General features: G+C 30.7%; 1 protein-coding gene across 5 annotated transcripts in view; it reads left to right on the top strand.

The window, feature by feature from the left end:
- Positions 1-22911, top strand: part of LOC132747414 (sodium/potassium/calcium exchanger 4-like) — a 51187-nt gene that overhangs the window by 15762 nt on the left and 12514 nt on the right. For 2 of the 5 annotated variants that reach the window (XM_060736789.1, XM_060736790.1), the window contains exons 2-3: positions 15790-16045; positions 22215-22366. In XM_060736789.1, the coding sequence (XP_060592772.1) occupies positions 15796-16045; positions 22215-22366 (402 nt within the window). In that variant the 5' untranslated portion in view covers positions 15790-15795. Of the gene's footprint in view, positions 1-251; positions 386-9578; positions 9735-13048; positions 13194-15789; positions 16046-22214; positions 22367-22911 lie in introns of those variants that run through there. The other 3 variants (XM_060736791.1, XM_060736787.1, XM_060736788.1) reach the window with 3 other exon arrangements.

The raw sequence follows: 22911 nt of genomic DNA, 5'->3' as shown, positions 1-22911 counted from the left end.
CAAAAAAGGAGATGTGTCATTAGGAATTGATCATTATGTCATTTAGATGATTTTCATGTTCTCGGTTATAATAAGTCTTCAACATTTTCTCTTGAATCCATCCTGTATTTGATTAGATATGTCAATTTTGAAATTACGCTTTTGGGGAAATACGTTATTGGGAAACATCAACGGTAGAAAAAAGCATTGATTTGTATCGATTGTAGTCTCTTAAAATGTCAGTCTCTATCATTCTGGCTTACACGCATTAACTTGTTGCTGCTTGGTGAATTGTCTAAAGTTCGCATGTTTCTTGACTTAAAGCATGACATTGGAGTTTGGAATACTTTAATTCTAAAACATTCTTCGGAAAGGATTTTTACTGCGAAGAATACTTGCAATAAAGGTAAGTGTAGACTTCACAACAGCAGGTGTCAAGTGCCGTGTTGCAGCTGTAAAAGGTCGCCCTGTACTTCACTTCAGTGTTGTTATATATTTCTGGTCCTCCGGGAAAATTGATGCCAGCACTATTAAGTGTTGAGAATTGAGTACCGCTCAAGCCGGTGCTAGGGGGCGTGAGGGATGTTGCAATTTTTCATTATCCCTCATGTACAGGCTCAATCAAACCGAGTCTGCAATTCTTATGTAATTTTGTTGTGATTAATGCTTCCGAGGGATCAACAAGATTTGTTTTATTCCATGAGCTATTTTTTTTTCAAATAGTTTACCACAATTATTGAAATTAATATATTTTCACTAAAATCATGGGTTTTAGGATTTATGTTTACTAAATTGTTAATTTGCTACTAAAAAAATAAAAATTATACATTTCAACAGAAAACAAGTTAAATTTAAAGATACACAATAGTATTTATTTTGTCGTTTATTTTTTTAACGAAAGGATATGTTCAATATCTTTAAAACATGATATTTTCAATTATTTACACATTCAGATTTAAGAAAAAGCCGTTATTTTATTTTCAGACGGTCATGTGTTTGAACGGAGTAGGGATTTATGAATATTAAGCACACGACCGTCATATGTAGCATGTCAAAAAAGAGCTTTGTCAAGATTTTACTTTATACTAAATTTAAAATGTTGAAATGTTTAACAATAGAGAGTATTTTGATGAATTATTAACAATCATGTTTGATGATGTTTTCTGAAATACCTTGAACTAGAACGATTTGAAAAGCCCGGGTTTGTTTACTGAGAAACGACCGAATAAACTTGTCATTTCTTACAACAAACAAGATGGTTTCATTGTTTTTCTAGTGTCTGTAGTGTACGCACGTTCGAGAAGGAAATCACGTTATCATTCGTGAGCAGTGTGAAGTCCTACCTGTTTTTTGAAAACTATAGAACATATTTATAGATTGGTTGGTGATAAACGTATAATTTTCTTCCTCTTTCAATTTGACAAGTTATACATAGTGAAAGTATTTAGACGGTTATGTCCAAACGATCCTGTGCTGGATCTTTAAAGTTGATTTATAAAAATCTGGAAACAAAGTGATCCCTCGGAAGTATAAATCACAACAAAATTACATGAAAATTGCAGACTCGGTTTGATTGAGTCTGTTCATGAGGGATAATGAATAAGTGCAACATCCCTCACGCCCTGATAACCGGCTTGAGCGGGACTCAATTCTCAACACTTAATAGTGCTGGTATTAATGATCCCGAAGGACCAGAAAAATATAACAACACTGAAGCGAAGTACGGGACACTTTTTTACAGCTTCCACACAGCACTTGACACCTGCTGTTGTGAAGTTTAAACATCTGAAAACAAAGTAACCCCTCGGAAGCATTAATCACAACAAAATTACATAAACATTGCAGACTCGGTTTCATTGAGTGCAACATCCCTCATGCCCCATAGCACTGGCTTGAGCGATACTCAATTCTCAACACCTAATAGTGCTGGTATTAATGATCCCGAAGGAGCAGAAGACAAACTTAATAAGTGTTATCTAAATGTTGTCAACGTTAAAACTTGAGTTTTATCATTTAAACAGTGGATACGTTTTCAGTCGAAAAGGCTCTTATTTCATTTCTATATTCAATAAAAAGTGAAGCAGATTATTGAGCCTAGTATATTGCTTATCCTGTCACCGCTTGTTGCATTTTATTTCTAGTAAATTATACATTTAATGGAATATTCTTTCACTTCTTTTAAACAAAATGTATATTATTACAATTAAACTTCGATTGACTAAATTTTATATTATCACAACAAATAGAACTATTTATATACGTGTGTAAATAGACAAATTGGTAAAGTATTTTTTGTTTACCACACATAGAACTTTCCATTATTTGGCATTATTTAAAATTATTTGAAGTAAGAATAATAAAGAAATCTTCACTTAATTGGGCGCTAAATAGGATTTAATTTTTACATTGTAAACGCCAACTGAAAACCTTGCTAAACATGAAATACAGTTTTTGTTTTTAAATTTTGAATAATATATAAGTGAAATACATGGTCTTTATAATTAAGGAAAATAATATGTTGATTGATTTGAATTTGCTTGAATAGAGAAGCTTTAAATAAATGGCGTTGAAATTTAAGCGCTTTAAATATCTATAGAAAAATATCATGTGAAGATATTTGTAAAGCTTTGGACACATTTCATACCATTGTCAGTTCTGGATCTGAAATGAATACCGAATCCATTATCGAGTGCTTCTAGAAAATATTCAGAATGCAACATTTCCCTATGGTGCAATATTGACAGAGCACCAGTAGATTTTATCATGTTTGGAATCATTTAATCTCCTGATCTGTCCAAGTAACCGTCGATAAAGTAGGCGGTAGAATTCTAGGAAGGTCATGCAAACTCATTTTTATCAGATCAAAAAAACAATTGTCTAGGCTTACGTTATTTATATTTCTCTTTCAAAATGATCTTCATAGTTCCTTATACGATGGTGAGTATTCGCTAAACAAAGTTGTTATATGGTTTCTTGTTATTATACAGGCCTTTTTGAAGAAATGTCTTTGCAAATGTCTCATCCATTGGTGAGGATAGTCAAAAAATCAATCGCCAATAGTTATAATTTCAATCGCCATTAGTTATAATTTAGCAATCACTTTCCATCCGCGGTTATCTTATCACATGAGAACGTTAACTTGTTGCATGGAATAACATCTAGAGTTCCGGAACCATTAAATTGTCAAGCAATCAAAGCTGAAGCTTTATAATGATTTATTATTAATCTAAGAAACATTTTCAATCAATTTATCTTCCCTAAATGAAACAACAACATATTGTTTATCAGAAAAAAACTGCGTTCACTTAATTGACACTATGTACCATTAACTTTGAGTATTCATTGAACAAATTTTGATATTCGGAGACCCTCAGAAATACCATGTAGGGACTGTTCTTATCTGAGAAAGAAAATAACATATACGAACATAATTGAATATGTTTGTAGTTTAACGATTACATTCTTTTAATATTGGTAGGTAGAAATAACATTGTTTACAAAGATATCATATATTTTCGATGTAAATATTAACATGATAAAGTCTCTTTCAGAAACAGTTTAAAAAGAAAGTCATGACACATTTAATAACCACTAGAAAGTAGAAATAGTATATTTAAAAATGATTCAATCATTTACGATAGTTAACGTCTGTTTAATGCAATATTTATATTGATTATGTTAAGGTAGGAATAACAAGTGTCCAGTGGTGACTATATTTGTGTTATTGCAAAATTGTGTGCATTAGTTCGATAGCTGACGAGGAAAGAATTATTAATTGTATTTATTTAATACAGTAAACAAACAATATTCCGTTATTACAGTATATTTTGTTTTTCTATTTCAAGTCGATATTTAACAAGAATGATTTTTGTATTTACACATTGCATTCTGCTTAAGACGATGCTACTTAGCGAATTACAGACATATTCAAAACGAGCCTGTAACATTTTCAAATTCTGCCGGACTAATTAAAAAAATTATTCTTTTACCTATTTTTTTCCCAATTTAATTTACACAGTAATATAAGTCTCTTCATGGTTAACTATCATCACAGTTTGATATGCGTGTCATTAGAAACGAATCGTTATGTCATTAGAAATAATTATTTCTTAATGACGATAAGCCTTCCACATTTCCGTGCCGAGTCATTCAGCTGATTTAATGTGACCATTTCAATCTTTAGGAGAAAGAACACCACTGGAAAACAGTAACAGTAGGACTCTATAGCATTGATTTGCATCGATTGAAGTCTCTTAAAATGTCAGCCTCTATCGGTCCGGTCAGATCAGCGCCAACTTGTTGCAAAACATGATATTGGATAGGTTTGAAATTATTGACATTTTAGTCATTCACTACAAAGGAATAGAATTTTAAGGAATATATATATACCTTTTCGGAATTAATTTAGGTAAATGTATATTTACAATCATTTTGTATTGTGTTGCATGTAAAGAAATATCTTTAAATTAGGGAAATACGCATGTATTTCTCCAATCTGTTTGTTCGTATTTGTTCAGAAATCATATGTACCTATTTTTTTTTAATTAACTACAAGGGTAAACGTTTTTTTTAAAGACGATACAAACTATTAAAATCGCAAGGTTTCTTCTTTGTTGTTATAAAATTGTTATGGTCATTGGGTTTTCATTTTTATGTTTCTACATGAGCATTTCGATGATTTACCTATATAAACTTTTGTATCTATGACAACTGTTAGAATTTCACTTGGCGGGGATTCATTTTATTTAAACTGTCTCGTTTATAGGAAAATGGTAGGGCTAAGCGTGAGGTTTGGTGCACCATTAACCGGTTTAAACTCACCAGCAGTACTTATGCTGCTGACCGTTCCAAGGCGGCGCCCCTCTGTGTTCCTCAGATGTATATCTTTGTTGTTTCATACTGTTTTGGTGACACTTTTGTTTGTGTCCCTTGTTGTTTTCTCGTCTACGGTAAGTAGACCCTAGTTTATTTAATTAACCCCCATCGCCTTCCCCGGGTCTCCTGTCCCCTTCCCCTGTGCCCTTTCACTTTCTAGACCTATTAATAAATCATTTATTTGTTTTATTTGAATTCCTTATCGGTTACTTATTATTTCTTCTTATGTATCATTTAAGTGATTAGCATGCCAATGCTATGCCTTGTGCCCTGTCCTGCTTTTTTTTTTTTTTTTTTTTTTTTTTTGGAGGGGGGGGGGTCATCCTGGCCTCCTTGCCACTAGTTCTTGTTTCTGGAACGTGTGGGGATTGCCTTTCCTTGTTGATCTTGTTTATCATAAGTTAAATGGCTGAGTTAATTTCAATCATTAGATTATTTGCCCGTATGAAATAAATCATACACAATTACTTTAGAAAATCGGCTAACTATAAATCCTTAAAGTAAATCAGTAAATCAACTGTTTATAAAAATGATTCGCGTTACACTTTTTTACTAAAACATAATGATTAAAAAATAGGGTAATGGTCTCCGTGACCGATTGATTAAGGATGTTGACGTCGGAAAATATGTACCGTTCGCTGGCAAACATAAGAATATAAAAACTTTTGTCAGTCTGAAGATCTGTGCATTCACAAACGAGTAAACATTGGAACATTAAAGTTGCTCAAAACGTCTATTATATATTGCAGTTTTTGCTTTGATTGAGCCTGATAATGAATATGCAAGATACCGGTGACATCTCAATCCCTCTGTCACGGGTTTAAGCATAACTCAAACATTGATAATTGATTACAAAATAGAGATTTTAACCAGACCGTTTTACTGTTTTGTTGATAGATCATCTGGTATTGATATATATTTATATATTTAGACTAAGTTCAAAACATAAGTCTATAAACCGATTCCAAATTAACCAAATGGGCTTAAACTTAAATTAAAATGCGAAAATCAAATAATAGCATAACTTTGTAACGTCGTAGCACATTAAAGAAATTCAGTTCTAGGTACACGTTTTATCTAAAAGACAGGAAATGTCACAGGTATAAGTAAAATAATACAACTTGTCATTCAAATTAAAGAAACTTCCCAAGTTGGAATAGCAAATTGAACCATGAGATATTTAGTCTATATCTTAATAAGCGTCGACCTAAAATGTACACGTAGCATATGTTCTTTTTGAAAATGTGAGTAATAGTGTAATAAATGATTAATTACTGATGGCTAGATAATCATTTTCCAGCTGTCTGTGGATCGATAGAATTAATTGGTAAAGAATCTGATAATGGTGATGTGATTTTCACTCTTTAATTACAATTCCTAAAGAAAAAAAAGATATTGTATAAACGGAAATGAAGCCATATGTTTACTCCACCAAAAACATATATATCAATATCATATATTTCAATGTATCATTTAATGCATAAAGAATACATTATTAGTTTGTTATGATATTAGGTAAAATCTTGGTAGCGGTAATTATAAGCCAAAATAAATCTATATCAAGAATTTCAGAGATGTCTAGAGCCTTCGTTTCAACTTCTAATTATATGCATTAAATATATTTAAACTCTTTAAACTACATTTAGTATGTTTTACGATATTGCGATAAATGTGTTTTAGTAAGACAATGGAAGGAAAAATACTGTTTTATCAATCTAATTGATTGAATTTATTTGTGTCTTTATCCGAAATGAGTTTAGCTATAGGATAGAAAAAACTTTAACGTAAGAGTAATCGTTTTGTTTTAGCTCTTTCGTGATTTTTGTTTGTGGCGATGGTTCTGTGAAGATTTTATTAAAAACATAATTTCTGTAACCATTTTAAAGACAGAAATATGTAACACTAATGATTTATAATAACATAGTATGGTCAACAATTAAATTTCAAAATTACAAAATAATGATTTAATTCACAGCAGTTACAGTTATATTTGTTCTCTAAGAATAAAAATGACTTTATGTTTACAAAGTTTTCATGCAAAATGTTTTAGAAATTCATACTTTTTTAACTTTGTATACTTAGAGTACGCCATCACTTTGGTGGTGAAAAAATGTTATCAGTTAATGATATTATAGTAATGTACACGCCTGACGTAAAAAGGCATCAACTATTCTGTTGAATATGACAGGAAATAGTGTTCTGATATTTTTATTCCATGTGATGTAGGTCTGGACCCATTACTTGTGTGCAATGTTTCAGATCATTCCCTAACCCCGTTTTTCCATCATTTTATCGTGCAAAATGACTTAAATATGAAAATTCATTTCACTCAAATTTGGCTACGAATAGCACATTTATTAATTTATTATGGGAGGAGTGGGGTATTTCTTTATTGTCCTTAATTATTATGTAGACATTTTTCCAGTGCTTTTTAAGTGCTCCAAATAATATATGTTAGGATGTCAAATTTTATTATTTTAGGCATTTAGACTTCAGTGGAGAATCCTTAAGTAGCTAAATTGTAACTGCCAAGAAAATAATCTTCGATGAGATAATTAAAAATAAAATACTATCACATTCATATGGCAAAATCTATAATTGTATTAATTCTCGGTCTTTGTAAAAATTTGACATAATCTGTACAAACATAAGTGAGCCATGTCACGACAAAACCAACGTTATGCGTTTGCGACCAGCATGGATCCAGACCTGCCTGCGCATCTGCGCAGTCTGACCAGGATCATGTTCGCTATCAGTTTCCTTTCTTGTACTAGGGTTTGTAAGGGAACAGCATGGATCCTGATCAGACTGCGCCGATGCGCAGGCTGGTCTAGATCAATGCTGGTTGCAAACGCATTACGTTGAATTTTTCGGGACACGGCTCAAATGTACTTTCGGTAATCATATATATTTTACTAATGTCAAATTGTTCTATTGACGAATTTGATATTTCTTTTATTTTTATAATTGTTTCCAATTCATCGGCGTACAAATATAGTTACGATAGCATTCAGTCATATTGCGATTATTTCACAGTGAAACTTACAAAATATATTTTAATACATACTTAGTTGAGGAATAATTTACCTAAGCCATAGATTACTGGTAACTGTATATACGTAATTATGTGAATCAAAATATTATTTGATTTCCCATTTGTCAGTACATTTGTTGAATCGAATTGGCACTTTTTGTAATGGAAACCCCGGAAATCCGACTGTAGATCATAATTATCCCTTTCACTTACTAATTAAGAATCAAATACATGTATTTTGTTAAAATATCCAATCTTTCAATTCCTTTCTTAATACTGTTTCCATTATAACACGGAAATTAAGTTACATTTTGATCTCAAATGGATATCAAATAAAACAACATTTTTATCGAACTATTTCAGGCACTTGCTGCATCCGAATCAACAAGGTAGAGGCAAATGGTTTGAACTCAACAAAATTGTCAATTCGGCCGTTGAAGCCCCTATATAATTTCTTTATTTTGAACATGTAGATCGGATTTATTTATTCATTTAGAATGAAAACTTAATGTTAATCGTGTGCAGCTAGAGCTGTTACAAGAATATAAAATTATATTTTTCTAACCTTCTCAAAACTTGTAAAGCTTCCATTTTGACAGTACTTTGTAAAACGAAACTTTAATACCAACAATGTTCTGTTAAAGAATACACTGGAGAGAAGCTGACATTTTATGTAGTTAAGATGTTTTTCTTTCGAATTCATTCGAAATGGATTCTTTTCATTGATTATACATATACTTTCTCCTTTTTTATAATGTGACCTTCAGAGTACAATTTTGTTTGACTGATTTTTCCTAGGCTATGCCAAACATGCAGATAGCAATACGTACTTGAGATATGTGGATTTTTCTTTTTCTTGAAATATTCTGAAGCAACCACATGGACTTGAAAGTTGTGTGCATAATTCATGTTGATATATCTTAAAACACTCACTGTGACTATCCCATTATGTAATATATGTTGATACGTAAGTTTACTCTTACATGGAGAGAGTTGTAATCTTGTACTTTTTATTCACTTTATAGGTGTGTTACTTTTAAATATATTCATAACAGAACTCCATCTATCTTTCATCTATAGGATATACTCTAACTGAATGATGACATATGAACAAATGTTATGCCAACGGAATAAAAAATAATATTGGCAACTAATTAATATATGTTCCAACATTAATACATAATTAATAGCTAACTTATTAAAATCGATATGATGTTAAAATGTAATTTAAATGCATTTTTACAAAACGATCATTTTTTTTACCTGGTAGTATGTATATTATTAATAAACTTATATATATGATACTTCTATTGTTATCCCTTTTAATACTGGATATTTTACGGTTAAGAGTTAGTAAATGTGATGCAAGGATATCGTCGCAGTACGACAAAATTCAAATTGTACGTTTGCAAGAAAACACGACTGCTTTCAGGTGCACATGTACTACACTCTATAATTAGCTGCCATCTTACAATTAGAAATGGATCATTATGTCATTTAGATGATTTTCATGTTCTCGGTTATAATAAGTCTTCAACATTTCCTCTTGAATCCATCCAGTATTTGATTAGATATGACGATTTTGAAATTTCTCTTTTGGGGGAAAATACGTTATTGGAAAACAGCAACGGTAGAAAATAGCATTGATTTGTATTGATTGTAGTCTCTTAAAATGTCAGCCTCTATCATTCCGACTCACACGCATTAACTTGTTGCTTCTTGGTGAATTGTCTAAAGTTCGCATGTTTCTTGATTTAAACCATGACATTTGATAAGTTAGGAATACTTTAATTCTAAAACATTCTTCGAAAAGGATTTTTTGCTACCAGGAATTCTTGCTTAAAAGGTAAATGTAGATTTAATTGTGGGTGCGATTTTTTTCAAATACTTTACCACAATGATTGAAATTAATATATTCTCACTAAAATCATGTTTTTTAGGATTTATGTTAACGAAATTGTTAATTTGGTACAATGAACAATTATACATTATCATTTTAAATGTAAACAAGTTCAACTTAAAGAAACCCATTACGTGGTTTTTCATGTAAGTATTTATTGAGTCGAATATTTATTAAACTAATGGATATGTTCAATATCTTTAAAGCATGACATTTCAATTATTGACATAAAACCAATTTTAGAAGTAGCGGTTATTTTACTTCTTTGAACGGAGTAGGGATTTATGAATATATAGCACACTACCGTCATATATAGCATGTCAAAAACGAGCTTTGTTTAGGATATACTTATGCTAAATTTAAAATGTTGGAATGTGAAACCAAAGAGAGTATTTAGATGAATTCTTCATGTTCATGTTTTTATGATGCTTTCTGAAATACCTTGAACTATTATCACGATTAGAAAAGCTGAGAAGTGACCGAATAATCTTGTCTTTTCTTACAACGAACAAGATGGTCTTTTTGTCTTTCTAGTATCTCTAGTAAACGCACGTTCCGGAAGGAAATTACATTATTATTCATGAGCAGTTTTGAAGTCTTACCTTTTATTTGAAAACGATATAACATATTTATAGATTGGATGGTGATAAACATATAATTTTCTCCCTTTTTCAATCTAATGTTAAGTTATACATAGTGATAGCATTTAGACGGTTATGTCCAAACGTTGGGGTGTCCGTGGCCGAGTTGATAAGGTCGTAAACTTCAAACCACTAGCTCCTCACCGCTGTGGGTTCGAATCCCGACAGGGACTTTGAATTCTTTCATGTGAGGAAGCTATCCAGCTATCTTACGGAACGCCTGTGATTCTACTCAGGTGCCCGTTCATACCTGAAATAATGCACGGAGGGCGACCTTAGAAACTCCTCCATCAGTAAAGCTGGAACGTCGCCATATGACCTATACTGTGTCGGTGTGACGTAAAAACAAATCAAACAAACAAACAATGTCTAAACGTTTTTGTGCTGGATCTTTAAAAGCAATTAAAAAGAGATACTAAATGTTATTTTATTATTGTTTACAACTTTAAAACTTGGTTTATATCATTTAAACAGAAAACACGTTTTCAGTCGATATATCTTTTATTTCATTTCTATAGTCAAGAAAAAATGAAGAAGATTATTGACCCTAGTAAACTGTTAATCCTGCCACCCACAGTTGCAGTTTAGTTCTTGTTATACACACATTTAATGGAATTTTCTTTTTTACTTTTTTTAACTTTTTTACACAGAATGTAAAATCTGAGGTATATTATTACAATTGAAATTCGATTGACTAAATTCAACTTTACAACAACAAATAGAGCTATTCATATACGAGTATTAATAGACAAAGTGGTAAAGTATTTTTGTTTCGTACACACATAACGTTCCATTATCTGGCATTGTTTGATATTATTTGAAGTAAGAATAATCAAAAGTCTTCACTTTTGGGGCACTAATTAGGATTTAATTTAGACATTCTAAACACTAACTAAAAGCCTTGCTAAACATGAAAGGCACTGTCTGTAGCAAAAATCATTCAAAAATATTTATAAAGCTTTGGACACATTTCAGGCCATTGTGGTAGTTCAGGATCTGAAATGAATACCGAATCCATTATCGAGTGCTTCAGAGTGCAACATTTCCCTATGGTGCAATACTGACAGAGCACCAGTAGATTTTAACACGTTTGGAAGCATTTAATCTCCTGATCTGTCCAAGAAAAAAATAAAGTATGCAGTAGAATACTAGGAAGGTTTAGCAAAATCATTTTTATCAGATTAGAATAACATTTGTCTAGGCCTACATTATATTATATATTTCTTTTAAAAATGATCTTGGTTGTTCCTTGTATGATGGTGAGTATTTGCAGAACAAAATAGTAATATGGTTACTTATTATTATACCGGTCGTGTTCAGACTGATGTATGAATTAAAAAGCATGAATCATATAGTCAGGAGATCAATAAATTATTGTTAAAAGAAATGTCCAGGCAAATGTCTCACCCAGTGGAGAGGACAGTCAAACAATCAAACACATAGCTATAATTATGCAATCATTTTCCGTCAGCGGTTATCTTATTACATGAGAACGTTTGTAAACCTGCTTGCATGGAATAATATCTTATAAGTTCCAGAACAATTAAATTGTCAAGTAATCAAAGCTGAAGCTTAATAATGATTCATTATTAATCTAATAAACATTTTCAATCAATTTATCTTCCCCTAAATGACAAAATTATAGTGTTTATCAGAAAAAATGCTTTTGTTTGATTGACACCGTGTATTAATGACTTTGAGTATTCATTGACAAATTTTAATGTTCGGATACCCTTACAAATACTATGTAGGGATTTTTCTGATGTGAAAAAGAAGAGGAAATTTACGAACGAAATTGAACATGATTGAAGTTCGACGATAACATTCCTTTAATCTTGGATGGTAACATTGTTTACAAACATGTCGCTTTGTTTTGTTTTTTTCTTGTTGTTTTTCATGTCAATATTTACATGATAAAATCTCTTTCAGAAGTCATGACATACATTTTTAAAACTAATGGCAAGTACAAATGTCTTTTAATAACGAATCAGTATATCTTAAGATAAATTGATTAATTTTATGAATATGAAGTATCGCCAATTATTTTATTGATTATATTATGGTACGAATAACAAATGTCGAATAGTGACTATATTCATGAATTTTACCTTATGGCAAAATTGTGTATATATTTTCTATAGATGAAAATAGAAAATTTCTGAATGTATTTTTTAATACAGTAAACAAACATTTTCCCGTTATTTTAGAATTTCAAGTCGCTGTTTAACAGGTGCTTATATGATTTTCGTATTTACACACTGCATTTTTCTTAAGGCGCTGCTACGTAGCGAATAACAGCGAGCCTGCAACATTTTCAATTCTGCCGGATGAAGTAAAAAGTCATTATTTTAATATTTGTTTCCCTTTTATTTTACACAGTAATATGTATCTCTTCATGGTTAACTACCATCACAGTTAAAGATACGTGTCATTAGAAACGAATCGTTATGTCATTAGAAATAATTATTTCTTAATGACGATAAGCCTTCCACATTTCCGTGCCGATTCATTCAGTTGATTTAATATAACTATTCTAATCTTTAGGAGAAAGAGCGCCATTGGAAAAGAGCAACAGTAGAACTATAGCATTGATTTGTATCGATTGTAGTCTCTTAAAATGTCAGCCTCTATCATTCCGGTTCAGATAAGCGCCAACTTGTTGCAAAACATGATATAGGATAGGTTTGAAATTCTTGAATTCTTAAACAGTCACCACAAGGGAATATTGTTTTAATGAATATATGACTTTCTGGGATTCATTAAGGTGGGTGTATACTTTTTAGTCATTCTTCAATGTATTTTATGTAATAAAATATCTGAAATTAATTGTAATAGGAAATACGCATTCACAAAATTAGTCAATTTGTTGATACGTACATGTATTCGTTTATAAAGAATATGAACGCAATACTTAAATTAAGTCAATTATACAAAAAGTTAACGTTTTCTAGACAACACACACTATTGAAATTTGAAAGCTTTCTTGTTAGTTTTTTAAGTTGTTTTAAATGGTTTTGGTAATTTCAGTCATTAACTTAAGTATCTTAAATGTCGCTTTCCCCTGCTGGACTTTGTACTCATTGTTTCTTGTCCAACATTTTATGAACAGATTTTTTTCATTATTTTACGGGAGTGTATAAATTTTATTGCTGTGCTTTTATGTAAATCTGTGTGTATGTATTATAACAGTTTTTGACTTAATATTTCTTTTACTTTTAATTATCGAATAAAAGTCTATTCACTAACACCTTTAGAAATATCACGTTTAGAAAAAGTATAAAAATAATCAACCATTGACAGTGAATCATAAATAATGAAATAAATAGAAAAAAAGGATTATTCATAAAAAAAATTGCAGACTTAACGTTACCCTATGTTTACTAAAACATAATGACATAATGAATAGAAAATAGGACCGAGGGTCTCAGTGACCGATTGTTTGAGGTTGTTGGCGTCTGAAAATATGTATCTCATAACATATTTTATCATTTTTTATGCTGGAACCAAAATATAAAAAGTTTTTTATCTGTAGATCTGTGAATTCACAAATTAGTAAAGGTTGGAGCATTAAGGGTCGCTCAAAACGTCTATGATTTTGCAGTTTTTGTTTTGATTCAGTTTGTTCATGTACAGTTGTGTTATCAAGATAACATTCATATCCATGTCCGCCCCGGCTCCTGTTTAAGCAGAGCTCGAAATATTAAATCAAAATAGTGATTTGAACCTGACTGTATTGTTGTCTGCATAGTTATATCGACATTTATTGTAATATATTCTGTAAAACATTTAAAACACAGTTCTATAAACCAATTTTCGTTGGGCTAGAACCTAAATTTAGATACGGAAATTAAACAGCAACATCACATTGCTATGGCGTAGCACAACACGGCTTTTCAGTTCCAAATATAAAAGTAAGGAAATGTATTAGTCTATTCAAATTAAAGAAACTCCCCAACTTGGAGCATAGCCCATTGACCCACGAGCCATTTAGTCTATATCATTTACAGCTTCGGCCCAAAATGTACACGTAACATAGAAACAACAAACTTTGAAAACGTGAGTAATAGTGTAATAAATGATTAATTACTGATAGCTAGATAATCGTTAATTTCCCATCTGTCTGTGGATCGATTGAATCCAATTGTTTGATGTGTGAGCAAACATAAAGCTGGCGGTAAACAATTACTCGCTCTGCATTAATTGGTGAATAATCTGATTTGGTGCAAACTCTCAGATCTTTTCATTTCACTCTTTAATTACAATTCCTTAAGCGAAAAAAAGTTGTTGTATAAACGGAAATGAAGTCATATGTTTACTTCACCAAAAACCTTTACATCAATATCAGATATTTCAATGTATTTTTTAATACATAAAGAATACATTATTAGATTTTTATGCTTTATCGTATAGCGGTAATTATGAGCAAGTGGTAATTTTGAGCCAACAAATCTATATAAAGATTTTCAGGCATAGTCTAGAGGCTACGATTCAACTTCTAAATATATTCTTTAAACATTTTTTTTTAATTCTGTAAACTAATATGTTTCATCATATTGCGAAAAATGTGTTTTAGTAAGACAATGGAAGGAAACGTGTTGTTTTATCAATCTAATTGATAAAGTTTATTTGTGTCTTCATCCGAAACCACTGTGATGTTGGCATTAAGAGAGTGAAATGAATTTGGCCATGACAGCGCTTACAACTGAGAGTAATCTCGTTGTTTTCGCACTTTCAAAATTTCAGTTTGTGGTGACGCCAAAGATTTTATCAAAGACATAATGTCTTTAAATTTTTTTTAAAAAAAACACGCAAAAAACGAGATGATAATTTAATCACGGTAGTGGGAGTTATGTCCGATCTCTTAGAATGAACTAAATGACGCCATGTTTGCAAAGCGTTCATCAAATGAATGTAAATTGTTGATATTTTTTAACTTCGTGTTACACTTTGAGTACTAGTAACACTAAAAGTTTGGTGGTGAAAATGTTATGAGTTAATTCAAATATACACGCTTTGCTTTAAAGGGACTCAACTGTTGTTTTTTTACATGACCGCTTTGAGATTTGTATTCAGTTTGATGTAGGTCTGGACCAATAACTTGTGTGTAATGTTTCAAATAAAAATTGCCTCACTCCGTTTTCCCAGAAAAATCATTTTTATCGTGCAAATGACCCAAAAATGAAAACACATTTCACTCCAATTGGACTACGAATTGCACAAAAATCTAATTATTTTGTGTCTATTTCTTTGTTGTTCTTTATTATGTAGACTTTTCCAGAGACAATTAAATAAAATTCAACAAATCTTACTTTAAATTATAATGCATTTTTATTCATTACACATACCCTTTGTATTTTCAGAAAAGGATGGCCAGTAACACATCTGATAGGCCGTTTGTAAACAAGGATACATTCATGGAACTGTTAACTTCTACAACCATCGGCTCAATATTGAAAAGTTCAATACAGTCTATATCTGCCACAGACAATAACATTGTAAAGTCTACATTTAATACCAGTAAAACATTGTCTACATTGTCAGCTATATTCGCCAATACGACGTCATACTACATTAATGCTACCACGGCTCTAGAGGAAGAATTTTGTACACAGCCAGGTAAAACGTTTGTTCTAATTAAAATGTAGACAAAAACTTTATAAACAACATTTAAAATGAAATATACATATTCAAAATGAAAACTAAGTCATTGTCATTACGTCCGATGTGTATCTGTAGTTTATATCTGGAAGAGTGGGCGCAATTCGTGGATACTGTGCAAGAAGCAATATCAATGATATGTATATGTGTCATTTCTCACCCTGTACGTCAATGCACCAGAGTGATTTATGTACAGTATTGGAAGAAGAAGAAGAGCCTTGACAATTATGTGCATGAAAGTCCTAATCAAAACAAATGTCATCATTGCATGCCAAACACGATTTCGTAATGTCCCGATAACAACTGTTTAAAAATGACTAAATTTTGTCAGGAACTAGCCATTTTACTCTAAAATACAAGACATGGTTTTCTGTCAAATTGTTCAAATCATTTTATCTTAATCGATAACAGAAAATCATCACTCACTCGAATGAAGATTCTCATTGTTTCCTGCTTCCCAAACGTATTTTGTTTTATAGTATTAATGATTCATGTTTACATGATGTTAGCTACAGAAATAACTTATTTGTGCCAATAATACCAAAAATAGTGATAGCAATGTTTCCAGAGGCAAAATTATTCTATTTACGCTAGAGAGTTGTTGAGCAACATGGTTCTAATTTTAGAGAAAATTAGATTTGCATCAGACAAGACAGACACATTCTATAAAAACAAAATTACATTCATTGATTTTAAAAGCGGACCATTCTTGTTCACGTTCAACGATTTAAATAAAAACAAGAACCATGATTCTTTTTTAAACATCTTGTAGTAATATAAAATTTGTATCAATTTGATAATTTGCAATAATTGTATTCATAATTATATTCTGAAAGTTTATCTTTTTTAGATATAAGTTCGCTTATTTTTTAAGCCTGTTATAATAATTATATAGATAAAATGTTTACGGTGCAAAAATTTAGAATATTATCAAAGAAATTATGTCACATAAGTTGAATCATTTTGTATGTAACTTAATTATCTGAAGCATTTTTACTCATGTTGGACAATGATATTGATTATACAAAACACGTAACATTTCAATAAAAACAACAATATCTGAAACATATTGCTACAAAGTTGAAGGTATCAAATTACATTGGAAGTAGTATTGAACGCTAGCACTGTCTGTTGCCATGGCATATAACAGTTCCATAGAAATATATTGTCTCTTTGTTACTTTTGTTAGGGTTATCATAAACTTTAGATGCATATTTGCAGAAAAGAAGTGATGACAAAAAAGCATCAGACATGACTTTATTTAGCAGTTCTTACCATTTGGAAGAGTTACAGTTTCAGAGTTAGCAGCAAAGTGTTTATGGTCACCGATTTTTCAAATCATTTTCCCCTCACCACTGTGGTCTGGAATCCAGTCAAGGACTTTAGATTATTTCATGTTAAAAAGCTATCCATTTAGTTAACTTATACTCAGGTGCCTGCTCGTGTTTAAAATAATTATAAAAAAGGCAAATGAGCTGTTTAAGGATAGAAAATCGCGGTGTAACTTTTATATAAAACAGCAACAAATATTTCATTTTAAAGCGAGAACATGTACAGTTTGATTTTGATACAAATTGGCATGATATGTCAGACTGTTCAATATTTCATTTAAAACCTTTTCTAAACGTGGCAAAATAGAATGAGAAAAAGCCTAAATATGCCGGTTTAAACCAAACGATGATGTTCCACGACTGTGATCAAGCTAAAATATTGAAATAGTATAAAGAGAAAAAAGGTAAACATTATATAATGAACTTAAAACATATTGTCTTACCAAATAACCTTCTGTTGTGAAACCCTAATCCATCATTTTTTGTAATTAACTTGGTTATAATGTCAGCGAGTATAATATTTTATAAGGATTTTTGAGTTCGTATACTATATATAGGGATTTTCACCTATTTCCCCTTCTGTTTTGTTAACAAAGCACTTCAGACAAGAAAAATCATGGGAGGTTTGAGTTTTAGCAAAGGATATTTTTTATTGATGTAATTTCTATTTCTGTTGATGGGTCTTTGTTCTTTCTAATCCCTTGAGAATAAATCTGTGATATGAGTAGTATTACTACGTCACATCAGCTTAATGGTATTGATTTCTGCATTTCCAATACCTCACTAATTGATGTGAAATCAACTGAAGAGTATATAACATTGTTTCCCGCCAATTTATTGCTAGATAAAACATTCATAAAACCGAAAAATAACCCTTATCTAGATTGGATCTAGCGCACCCGTACATTGATCAAGGGAATTGAATCTGCCATTCAATGACTTATCACATAATTAGTCAAGAAAAAAAGGGAATGATTCCCCCTCGGGGGGTTTGCTATAAAATAAAATAAAAACATGAATCATAAGTTACAACTGCGCAGTGAAAGGAATAAATTTTTTTTAGATGCAAAACACTTTCAGAAACAAACAGATATGCATGTAAAACTTAACAATGCAAGTCTACTAACATTCTGAACTCCATCATTAATACAGAAAAAGAGAACTTTTTAAAATTTTCTATTGACAACCACACTGTAAATATAGAAATTATTTGATCGTAATGTTTTGTTTGTACTTCTATATCGGAACACCTTAACATACAGCTAATTATGTTTAGATGTCGTATATAATTAATAATGTTAAGAAACATACATCTATATTCATAGGAACGGTTTTAAAATCAATTAAAATGAACGCGTTAAACCTTACCTGCTATTTCTATCTGAAAGAATATTAATAAGGTAAAGTCTCTACTAATATGACTCATCTTTCAAAACCATACTGATCAGTTTAGTCAAACAATCGATTTACATAATCATCTATTCTATGTCTTTGATCAAGTTGAAGCATGAAGCTAAATAGAAACCAATTGTTTGACGTTTTCAATACAACATAAACGCCACGCACAAACAAAATATTGTTTTTAAAACCACAATTATTTGTTATGGATATGGAATTTAATTTATCATTGTGACAGACAGATAATTGTTTAATGACGTCAATCATTTATTCTTAAAAAGAAAGATTCATGATTATCGTTCTATTTTTGTGCAAACATTACTTTTACTCAGTCCCAGGTATAATTATACATGTAATACAAAACGAGCTTTTGCAAATAACTTTTCCTTTTGCTAAGTCATAGAAAACAAAACACTGTTTTAAACAGTACATTTTTAATATTGTTAGTTTTAGCTTGAAATTAATCGATATATTGCTAAATGTACAGATTTGCTTAATTTGAAAAGCTTAACATTATCAGTTCTTTAATAAAATATAAATTTGCATGTATTATGTAGTGGAGTAGCACCTCAATCTTAGACATCATAACAGTCTTGTATGCATGGAAAATTTATCTCTTTTGGTGAGCATTAAATTTCATACTGTTAATTAATCATGTGAAAGAAACCTGTAAAACTTTAAGTATAAAGCATGCATTACACAACCTTTGGAACTTAAACCTGTCTGTTCTTTTTTCATTCCAAACCAGATCATTCTGGAACCGATCAGTATTCACCAACAGATAACCTTTAAAAAATCAATTGGTATTCCACAATTTCTCAGCGCTTAGTCAGAATATGAATGTTTATTTTATCACTGTTGTCTATACAATTTCAATTGTTCTTAATAGAAATCATACACCTTTATGCAGCTATTCATCTTTTCTATAATAAGTGAGTTTCATTGCACTTTTTTCTTTACCAAAATGAAAATAGCAATAAGAGTTTCAGACATATCTATATTTTAACGGTTTGAGAAGACAATTCATGACTTTTAGAAATCAAATTTACATGAAATTGTTTTCAATACAAGTAGGAATAAAATGTCTCCCAAGATGTCATAATTTTATTCATAGTATGAAGTTCAAGTATATTAACTTCGTTTTGTTCTTTGCTATGCTTGGCTAATTGTATCTATTGTAATAGAGAAGTATTTGCGCTTGTATACAAATAGAGAATATGCATTAAATAAAACGTGAACGTTTGAAACAAGGCATCGATGTGCTTTTTCATGTGATATCTTTATGTCATTTTTACAAACAAAAAAGAAAACAGAATAGAAAACACGACACCTTCTTGTAAGAAACATTATTACCTTGCATAAAGCTCTCGCGATGAGGATTCTTTAAACTTCACCATTCCTGAGATTTCTGTTAAAGTAAGATAACTGCGTCATTTTTATTGCGTATTTTCTGCGGATACTATTATCTTATATTTATGTATACTTGCATTTGATTTTATAATGTATAAATATATCATGTTCTTTGCTTACTTTTACTTACATTTATAACTAGACAATAAGTTGTTTTGTAAAATGGGTTGGTATTGTTCCTTTTCTACAAATCAGTTTGTGAATATAATCATTTGATATAAATAGTATGAGTAAATAAAGAAGTCTAAAAGAAAATCAATGAGGTTTGTCATAACGATCTTAATTTTGCTCGACTGGACTTGATTTGACTTGCACTCTCGCTCTTAATAAAATAAATCAGTCTTTTGTACATATAATGAGATAGACTGTAAATAAAGATGCTATTTTGAGAACATATTCTACCTTAACATATGTCTATGTAAATGAATACTAGTTTGATAAATAAAATGTCTTCAATCTCAAAAGAGTAATGCAATCAGTTTAAGGGTCAGATAACTCAAAGTGTAGGATAGTTTATCACCAACTATTTTCATCAATTTGTTACAATTACAATTCCCTTAAATTATGAAAAAATTTAAGAAAAGTTTCTGTGTTATATTTTCTTTCTATGCCTTCAGTTTGTTAAAAATGTATACATCTGAATCATGTGTTAATTGCTATGATTATTACTTTATCAGTAAAGGCGCTTATAAAGTATAATATAAAAATCATAAATATTTTCGCTTTGTAACAAATACTGATGGAAACATATTCCAATTTCATTTGTTTGAAGTTCTAAATGTTTAACAGAGGATAACTTCTATGGTGGGTTTCTTGTTGTTGAGGTATGTAAGAAAACGGTAAACAACACAAATAAAGCATGCTTATTTTTACAATTAAGTTTTATCACGAATGAAACTGTATTAAAATCCGGACAACAAACGCTTTGTACTTTGCAATTTAAAAATATGTTTGCACGACCGCAAATTAAACCACAGACAATCGATTTTAAAGACCTATAAAATTGCGATTGATGTAGACAGCATTTTAAGTAAACAAAAGAGACAAACAATTAAACGTGCATTTGTTTGCTTATTTCATTTCTAATCGGTTTCCAATAATTACTGTGAACAGTTGTATGCAATTATTTGCCCAAAGGGCCCATTCCCACGGAGAAGGAAAAGCAATTATCATATTTGCCCCCCATTTAGATCGCGAGAAAAAGATTATTGGTTTATAATCAAATAATCATAGTTTTCAATAATTGGTTAAGTTTTTTCCCCCACAATTGATGGATGTTTGTATTGCGTTGCTTCAACAGCTAGTCCGATTTATTTCCAATTATTTCGATCGATTTTCAACAGATCTTTTTTGCCACAAAATATAATTGGATTCTGTAAAATCTAAACAAAAATCTTATGATTCATTCTTACATACTAACATGACATGTAATTGTACATTTAGTATCATTTGTATCACCTTTTCGCGTTTTTACATAACTGTTTTACAAACTTTAATCAGTGATGCAGTTTTCAAATCAAAGTTTATTGCAAACAAAACATTTGTTGGAAAAAATAAGTTTTATCACAAAAACTGTGCCGATGTTGTGACTCCGTAAAATGGTATTGCATAATTATATTTTGACGTGATGTGACGTCATTTACGTTATAAACTATAATATAAAGACGTGCTAAATGTTAGCTTTACACAATGGGTGCGTCGGAAAGTTAAAAGTGACTCTTTTTCACTGCAAACATTCTTTATTTTGGGTAAATGATAAAAAGAATGTTATATTCGTGTAGGGTCATTACTGAATTTATTGAACTCGCATAGTATAGTAAGGCTCGCATAATATAATTCTATTCAACTCCTCATTCAATATCCTCTATGTAATGTATAGAGTTACTTTGGACAAAAATTTTACATTCAAGATGTATTACTATAAACTGAAAAAAGACAATGATTTCATATATTTATATATTGTTTTTTTTTTTCTTATTTTGTTCTAGCATTCCACGAGTTCCCGCCAGATCTTTTCACAAGCAGTCAACGATCCCATGGTGCTATCATCCTGCACATTCTTCTTGTGATTTACATGTTTGTTGCACTGTCTATAGTATGTGATGATTATTTTGTAGCATCTCTTGACAAAGTGTGTGAGGTATGTTTCTACGTGTATAATCAAAACATACATAGCTTTTTGTCTGTCCAGATTTTGTAATCATAAGTAAAGTTATAGTATAGTGTTTTGTTCGTGAAGTGAATGTCCATAGTTAAAATTATAAACTCGGTGTGTTATATATTAGACAGTTTCTGAGGAGGAAAGAATCATTATCTTAAAATTGAGCAATGACGTACAACCATTGTTAAATTTGATAATTATCGTAAGATAAATTAAAAGAAATTTTGATTTTATTATAATGCTTCCATGAATATTGCTGCCATTGTTCATTGTTAGTATTGCTTGAAGTACAGATATCTTTAACTATTCAGAAATGTTGTTAACGTATGTTTGGGACCAACTTCATCTACCTTTATGAGAATGCACATATTATTTTCATCACCTCGATAAAAGTAACTGATGATTCACAATTCCTTCATTTTTCTACCTTTGTAATTATATGAGTTCTTTGAATAACATTATTGCTTTTAAAAAGAGATGCCATACTTGTTTGAAAGGTACACTCCTAATTGTTGTTCTTGACG

Source organism: Ruditapes philippinarum, unplaced genomic scaffold (assembly GCF_026571515.1).
Source record: "Ruditapes philippinarum isolate M1 unplaced genomic scaffold, ASM2657151v2 ctg13_1_1_1_1, whole genome shotgun sequence".
NCBI lineage: Eukaryota > Metazoa > Mollusca > Bivalvia > Venerida > Veneridae > Ruditapes > Ruditapes philippinarum.
This window is presented reverse-complemented; position numbering and strand designations above follow the sequence as displayed.